Source organism: Triticum dicoccoides, chromosome 3B (assembly GCF_002162155.2).
Source record: "Triticum dicoccoides isolate Atlit2015 ecotype Zavitan chromosome 3B, WEW_v2.0, whole genome shotgun sequence".
Taxonomy (NCBI): Eukaryota; Viridiplantae; Streptophyta; class Magnoliopsida; order Poales; family Poaceae; genus Triticum; species Triticum dicoccoides.
In genome coordinates, this window is record NC_041385.1 from 771,730,444 (window position 1) to 771,739,071 (window position 8,628).

Genomic DNA, 8,628 nt, shown 5'->3' on the forward strand with positions numbered 1-8,628 from the left:
GTTTTGGTGCTGTGGGAGGGTGAGGAGATGGGCTTTGACAATCCTTCTGAAGTTCTTCTCTGGGGTAGACAGTGGACGCAAGTTAGCCCATCTAGCCCAACTAGGGCCTCATTGCAGTTTTGAATCAGAATTGAGAGGCGGGAAATTCCTTTACTCCAAGTCTTGAGTTTATATCTCAGTTTTTTCAACTTTCTGCATATATATGATGGCAGCACTATTTGTGGCGTGGCAAGGACTGTTCCAAGAGTTTGCGACCACATCGAGAAAACCTGAGTGATTGATCCAGTAGTTTTCAAAGCGGAAGATTTTGCTCTTGGGGGTCTTTGTTTCAATGGTGACAAGTTTTTCCTAGAGTCATCGCCGTAGCATTAGGATACGAGAGAGCCCAATTACTCGAAGAGAAAGCCTAATCAAGTTGTTCCAGCAAGAGATCCTCTTGCATATTACTCCAGGTGAATGAGCGCCCTTTTAGGGGAATTTCAACTAGTGCCTGAGTGCGGATTATGTCATTAAATAACATGATATCATTTAGTTCTCCTCCAGGTTAATTCCTGTTACTTACGGATCTTATGAAATTAAAATCGCCCACGAGGAGGCAGTCTTCGGAGTTCTGGATGTTCAGGTCATAAAGCCAAGAAGTGAAAGAATTCCTGTCTTCGCCATGTCACGGGCCATATGTATTGAAAAGCTTCCAAACATTTCCAGATAACTTAGAAGCAAATTCAAAGGCAGTGCTCCAGTTCGTTGTGTCAACCCTAACCACTTCCATCCGTCAAAAAAAAAAAACCTAACCACTTCCATAATGTTCAGAGGGACCAGTGTCGATTGGCCATGTGGTCTTCAGAGCATGAGCAACAAACAACAACTGCAGTTTCTTGCAGAAAAGAGTAGCATTCATTTGTTGGGTTGCCAAATCAAATGCTGACTATTCGCCCTGAAATTACATTGAGATGTATAAGTATGTTTTTTCCTTCATATAAAAGATCCTTGATTTGCTTGTACTAGTATGATCTGCTTGATTGCATATTAACCAACACAGTTAACGGAATCGATGTCTGCTCTGAATTCTGATACATGCTCCTGGCCAAAGCTAGGACGTCAAGTAGTTTCAAAACCTAGTACAAATTGCAGCAAACTCTATGAGCTGCTCATCTTCACCTGCGGCGTCGATGAGATGCGCATCTCATCTTGGGTTAAGAAATCTATATATGGAGGCAGCGCTCAAGCTCCTCTGTCTATCAGAGTAGAAATCAGGCCACCTCACCTGTGAACTGCTAGGGCTATGCCGATCTAATAAAGCTGAAGAACTACATAATGCCACACTGGCAGCGCGATGCATAGGGTGCAGGAGCATGACAGCCGAAACTACAGCCTGCGGCGCGTGGAAGCCCCCCGGGGCAGCGCCGCGGCGATCCTGAGGCATCAACGCACGTCGGCTGGCATCAGGGAAGAACTGCTCCCAGTTGCAGGCGGCCATATAATTTGGTAACAAACTCTTTCCAGCTGAGATCAACATACTCCCTCTGTAAACTAATATAAGAAAGTTTAGATCACTAAAGTAGTGATCTAAACGCTCTTACATTAGTTTAAGGAGGGAGTAATGAATAGCACAAATAAAAATATAGTGCATAGCAGATCCATTCATGCTGGCAACAACAACTGCACAGAAAGATGGCAAATACATTCATGCTGACAGCAACAACCACAACAACAACATAATGCATAGTTTCATGTGAAATTGCAGTTGGACGAAGCAGAGAGAAAATGAAAAATAAGGTCAACACTACGTAATTCGATCTGATGCGTCTATCCACATAAAACTTGTCGTACTACTTGAGGTTTTTCATGTGAAAAATGTGAGGTCAGGCGCAGCCAACCTTAGCAAGCGTAACACAGCTCGGCAAATAGGTTTTTTAGCTGCTGCCAGTTCCTTGCGACAGCACAAAGTCTAAGCTTGGCTCCAAATCAATTCCTGCCACGTCATCCACTTGCTGGCGCCAATTGGCTTCCCGCCTTCGCGCCCTTCTTCTGTTCTACCCCCTCTGTTCCATAATCCCATAATGTAAGACTTTTTTGACACTAGTGTAGTGTCGTCAATTCCAGCCTGAGTTGCATCCCTTGCTTCAGTGTAGATCGCTGATATGCTACAAGAGCCAGCTAGTATGTTCTCTAGGGTTTGCTGCATTGGATAACTGAATCTCTCCACAGCTGCACTTCTTCAATAGAGCCTAATTAACGACTACTGCAAGTACTGTACTATGTCAGCTAAGTACCTTAACAGAACTAATTAACGGGCAGGTTCATTTGTGGTAGTAATAGTATGATCTCCTTGATGGCCAATCAACACAGTTAACAGAACTAATGGGTGCTCTGAATTCTAATATATCCCACAGCCAGACGATTACCACCCTTTTAGCAACAGAATCTACTACTCCCTCCGTCCCATCAAAAAGCGTCTTACATTATGAGGCAGAGGGAGTAGTATATATGAGCTGCTCATCTTGGGCTAATAAATCTATAAAGCACTCGATCAAGCCTCGTCTGTCTATCAGAGTATATATCAGGCTACTTCACCTGGGAACTCAAGAACTCCATGAAGCTGAGATCAGAGTATCTATCAATCAGGCTATACTTCGTCTGTCTATCAGAGTATATACTCCCTCCGTCCGGAATTACTTGTCGTGAAAATGGATAAAATTGGATGTATCTAGAACTAAAATATGTCTAGATACATTCATTTCTTCGACAAGTATTTCCGGACGGAGGGAGTACTATATATCAGGCAAAACTGCATGCTGGCCGGCATCGGGCAGAAACTGCTCCCAGTTGCAGGCGGCCATGTGCTTTGGTAAGCACTCTTTCCAGCTAAGATTAACATAATTCATAGCAAAAAAAAAAGGAGAGAGCATAATGCACAGCAAATTCACTCATGCTGACAACAACATGATGCATAGGAGTTTTATGTGAAACAGCAGTTGGACGAACCAGAGAGACTTACTAGATAGCTATACTGACAATTGGCTAATTCGATCTGTTGCGTCCAAACATATCCCACATAGAACTTGTCTTGCCACAAACAACCTTACCAAGCATGCATTCTACAGCTCGCCGAATACGTTTTTTAGCTGCTGCACAGACAACCTTACGACAACACAAAAAGTCTAGCTTACCAGTGGTCTTGCACAAGAGATACAAACTTAACTTACATGGATGATCCTTTCTGCTTTGTAGTAGTACTGGAGATCAAAAGGGTCGGCAAACCCAAAATAAGAAGCTATCTTGGTGCTGTAAGCAGGACCTCCCCCGCCAGTGCGCGGGCTCTTGAAGAGCTCTAGTTGGCAAGCTTTGCTGTTCCATTTCGCACCCGTCAGAGGCTTCAGCTTGGCATTCACACCATCATCCCCCAGAGAGAAACATTCCACAGCAACCACGACCACCATCTGCTCCAGCACCCGCCCTGTCTCCGCGATGAACTTGAGGAAAGCAACCTCGCTTCTCGACCCTCGGAACTCATAGAAGAACACCTTCTTCAAGCTCTGAAGGACGCATTTGATGGGACCATCCTCCTGCCAGAACTTGAGATTCACCTTGCCAGTGGGCTCTCCAGATAAGGTGGGGGACTGCAAATTTAATCAATCAGTGCATACATAGTTGGATGATAGATACATATAATCTTAAAATGCAGCAGCAGCAGGCAATCAATCATAAAACTAACTTATTCACAGCTCTTGACCATGCTAGATATACAATCAATTATGACCATGCTAGATATACCATAGCCACTAGTATTGCAAAATTGCCAATGCAGCAAGTGTGTCTAGTTAAGTTAACCGAACTGTGGTTTCAGGATGTCCCAGAGAGTGTATCAATGTTATTAGCTGCAGATTGTATCTCTATTAACTAATCAATAAAGTTCCCGTTTTCAGCGCAAAAAATAAAAGTTGACCAATTTTACATGGACATGGAGCGTCTCCAGGTTTGGGAAGCATCTGAGGAAGCCAGGCACTTTCTTCACAGTGCTGCGGACACCGAACTGCACCACCATGGCCAAAATCTGGACACTAGGGACAATGTTCTCCTTGTTCCCAGCCTGCAATGCGCCCAAGGACAGATAAACTAATTGGCATTATCAATTTACATAGGTACAGACATGCAAATCAAATTGGCATACCACTATGATGGTGTTGCTAATCCCCAATTCCTGCCCTCCTGGCTCAAGGTATCCCAGCACACGCAGGTTGGGTGCATGGCCAATCTTGATCCAGGAAGGGCGTTTCTTGTTGCCGGGGGGAGTGGGCTCGGCCCTGGGAACAGTTTCCCATTGGAAGAGCCTCTCGAGGCGAGGGGCATCCACCACGTCGATGTACTGCAAGCAGGTAAGGGCCAGTTGAAGACACCGCAGGCTTTGGCTGACGAGGCGGAGGCGCACTCCGGTTTGGCTCCACATGATAAGGAGAAACTCCAGGACGGGGCTTCTTTCCAGCATGAAGGCTAGATCACGGTCCTCCATGACATTCATGCAGAGGCCGAGCTCCAGGAGGTTGGGGAATCTGGCGCCGCGCGGTACGGCTGTGGTGTCCGGGAGCCTCCAGACGCCGAGATAGAGGCGGGTGAGGGCGGCGCAGCTGAAGAGCGTGGCGGGGAGGCGCAGGTCCATCGGCCAAGGGCGGTTGACAAAGACGAGTTCTTTGACCCCCTTGGCGACGAGGATGTCGAGCCAGCGCGATAGCTCGCCCCGGTGCTCCTCCATCGTGCTGCAGGTAAGGTGGACGCAGCGGAAGGGCCCCGGATGCGCCGCGAGGGCGCTGGCCACGGCGGCGGTGACGGCGCGGGGAGAGGGAGCGCCGATGATGAGAGGCCCGGACGCGCCGCCGTCCGGAAGCAGGTGGCTGTCGACAAGAGTAAGGGGAGCCGAGCGCCAGAGCGGGCGCCAGCTCGAGGCGAGGGCGGCGGTGCGCGCGGCGTCCTTGGCGGGGAGGCGGGAGATGATGTCGAGGAGGACCACGTCGGGGAGGCGGCTGATGCGGTCGACGCCGTCGGGGACCCTGGAAGCGCCGGCGAGCGAGATGGTGGCGGTGGGGGAGACGGGCGGCTTCGGGAGGTAGCCGTACAGGATGTGGAGCATCATGTTGGTGCCGAGATCCAGCGACTCAGGGTCCTGGCCGCGGCGCTCAAGGTCGGCACGCATATCGCTCCTAGAGACGCTCCCGGAGGGGCCGATGATCACTCGCGGGTCCGTCTCCATGGCCGCCGGTGGAGGGGGAGGGAGGTGACGGCGAGGGTTTGGTATGGGGAGCAATGGGAATGGAGGCGGCGCTGTTGGAGTGAGTGGTGGTGGTGAGCAGAATGTTGGGCCAAATGTCGGAAGCAGGCATCTCCTCGGCCCATGAACAGCTTCTATGCAAATGTTGATTAGTTTGCACATACATTAGTTTGCAATCACATCATTTTCTCAAAACAATAAATAAAATAGCAATCACATGACATAGTTTGCACATGAACTATGTGTAAGGACATACAAATTTGGTCATAGCATCACATCACATAGTTTGCCATGAACTATGCGTAAAATGCATCACATTTTGGTCAAGTAGCAATCACATCACATAATTTGCAGTTTGATGTATAAACTTGGACATACAAGTTTGGTCGATTAGTTTACCATGCACTATGTGTAAACCGCGTCAAAATTTGCGGGAAGTGAGCGTCCAGGGACGAACCTGATGTGCTGCTACTGCTAGTTGTTGATGGAGCTCTTCCCCTTCTATGCAAAGAGGATGGATGCAGGAGCGGCCTGCATGGAGGGCGCCATGGACGGAGGCACCGATGGGATCTTTGAGTTGCTGCTTGTCATCAGCGGCGACGCTAGGAATCGGCAGCGACCCAGGCAGCCTTCGTTAACTGTAGCTACTGTAGGTACAGTAACGCTACAGTCAACGAAGCAACCTGCGCTCACGCCCCAGGCAGCTGCCCGGGCTGCCTGGGGCCTGTCTCCGCCACTGCTTGTCATGGCTATGGTTGTTGTTGTCACTATCGTGGCTATGGTGGTGATGCATGGGAGAAGAAGCATGACGAAGAGGACATGCGCGAGGAAGCCCTGGAACTCAGAGCTCCTGCTTCTACATGTCGAGGGGTGCTTCTTCTCCATCGTCTTGTAGAAGTGCGGCTTCACCACAACCCCCAGCGTATGGGTCGTCGTATCCCGCGCCACCATCACTACAAAAAAAGACACATCCGTGACATTTTGGCCCGAAAGATTTTTTTCTGTCATGCTTATGACACTTCTATGACGATAATTGTGACAAAAACACGTATCATCATAGATGTGGTGGGATCCTACTTCTATGATAAAAAATCATGACAGAAATTGAGCTTTTCGTCATGGGCGGGCCGGAGACGCAGTTGTATGACATTCTTTGGGCCGACCATGACGGAAAAAATCATGGTAGAAACGAGGGCGAGGAAAATACCGGGGAGTTCCCGGTTACGGTGGGTTTCCGCCTCTTCGCCCTATAAATTGCTAAATATTCCAAAAACCCTGGGGATAACCCTAGATCAAAAGTTCTGCCGCCGCAAGCCTCTGTAGCCACAAAAAACCCAATCTAGACCCCGTTTCGGCACTCCGTCGGAGGGGAAAACCATCACCCATGGCCATCTTCAACATCCCAGCGGCCACCATGATGAGGAGGGAGTAGTCCACCCTCAGGACTGAGGGTTTGTACCAGTAGCTATGTGTTTAATCTCTCTCTCTCTCATGTTCCTGAGATGTCACGATCTTGATGTATCACGTGCTTTTTTAATATAGTTGGATCATATGGTGTTTTCCCCTCTCTATCTCGTTGTGAATTGAGTTTTCCCTTTGAGATTTCATTTTATCGGATTGAATACTTTTATGGATTTGAGAGCACTTGATGTATGTTTTGCTATGAATACCCGTGGTGACAATGGGGTATCATATTGATTCACATGATATGTGTTTCGGCACTCAACTCGCGGATTCCCGAGGTGACATTGGGGTAATCTATGCATAGCGGTTGATGCACGCTCTCGTCTTTGTTTCTCTGGTAGAAATCTTGGGGCACTCTTTGAGGTTCTTTGTGTTGGATTGAGTATTATGAATTTGAAATTGTTTGATGCATATCGTATAATCAACTCACGGATACTCGTTGTGACATTGGAGTATCTAGGTGACATTAGGGTTGGTTGTGTTGGGGAACGTAGTAATTTCAAAAAAGAAATCCTACGCACACGCAAGATCATGGTGATGCATAGCAACGAGAGGGGAAAGTGTAATCTACATACCCTTGTAGACCGAAAGCAGAAGCGTTAAAACAACGCGGTTGATGTAGTCGTACGTCTTCACAGCCCGACCGATCAAGCACCGAAACTACGGCACCTCCGAGTTCTAGCACATGTTCAGCTCGATGACGTCCCTCGAACTCCGATCCAGCCGAGTGTCGAGGGAAAGTTCCGTCAGCATGACGGCGTGGTGACGATCTTGATGTTCTACCGTCGCAGGGCTTCGCCTAAGCACCGCTACAATATTATCGAGGAGGACTATGGTGGAGGGGGGCACCGCACACGGCTAATAGATCTCAAAGATCAATTGTTGTTGTGTCTTTGGGGTGCCCCTGCCCCCATATATATAGGAGCAAGGGGGAGGCGGCCGGCCTATGGAGGAGGCGCACCAAGGGGGGAGTCCTACTCCCACCGGGAGTAGGACTCCTCCTTTCCTTGTTGGAGAAGAAAAAAGGAGGAGAGGGAGAAGGAAAAGGGGGCCGGCCCCCTTGTCCAATTCGGACCAGAGGGGGGGCGCAGGCCTCCTTCCTTTTGGCCTCTCTCCTCTATTCCCGTATGGCCCAATAAGGCCCATATACTCCCCGGCGAATTCCCGTAACTCTCCGGTACTCCGAAAAATACCCGAATCACTCGGAACCTTTCCGAACTCCGAATATAGTCGTCCAATATATCGATCTTTACGTCTCGACCATTTCGAGACTCCTCGTCATGTCCCCGATCTCATCCGGGACTCCGAACTCCTTCGGTACATCAAAACTCATAAACTCATAATATAACTATCATCAAAACCTTAAGCGTGCAAACCCTACGGGTTCGAGAACAATGTAGACATGACCTAGAACTATTCTCGGTCAATAACCAATAGCGGAACCTGGATGCTCATATTGGCTCCCACATATTCTACGAAGATCTTTATCGGTCAAACCGCATAACAACCGTTGTTCCCTTTGTCATCGGTATGTTACTTGCCCGAGATTCGATCGTCGGTATCCAATACCTAGTTCAATCTCGTTACTGGTAAGTCTCTTTACTCGTTACGTAATGCATCATTCCGTAACTAACTCATTAGTTACATTGCTTGCAAGGCTTATAGTGATGTGCATTACCGAGAGGGCCCAGAGATACCTTTCCGACAATCGGAGTGACAAAACCTAATCTCGAAATACGCCAACCCAACATGTACCTTTGGAGACACCTGTGGTACCTTTGGAGCGGCACCGGACGGCGGCGGGTGGCTGGGCGACGCCGGGCAGCGGGTGGCGGGGGCGGCGCCGGGCGGCAGGGGCGGCGGTGGGTGTGGATCTGGTGGGCGTCGGGGAGGGGAGAGGG

The 8,628-nt window shown here is 48.9% G+C and overlaps 1 protein-coding gene across 1 annotated transcript; it reads right to left on the reverse strand.

Moving 5' to 3' along the window:
- Positions 1-2,991: 2,991 nt before the first annotated feature.
- On the reverse strand, positions 2,992-5,353 carry LOC119278406 (F-box/FBD/LRR-repeat protein At1g13570-like). The gene is made up of 3 exons (XM_037559758.1): positions 4,172-5,353; positions 3,956-4,090; positions 2,992-3,620 (listed from the first exon to the last, which is right to left on the reverse strand). Exons 1-3 carry the CDS (start codon positions 5,243-5,245, stop codon positions 3,198-3,200), a joined length of 1,632 nt encoding a protein of 543 aa, XP_037415655.1. The 5' UTR covers positions 5,246-5,353; the 3' UTR covers positions 2,992-3,197.
- Positions 5,354-8,628: the final 3,275 nt, after the last annotated feature.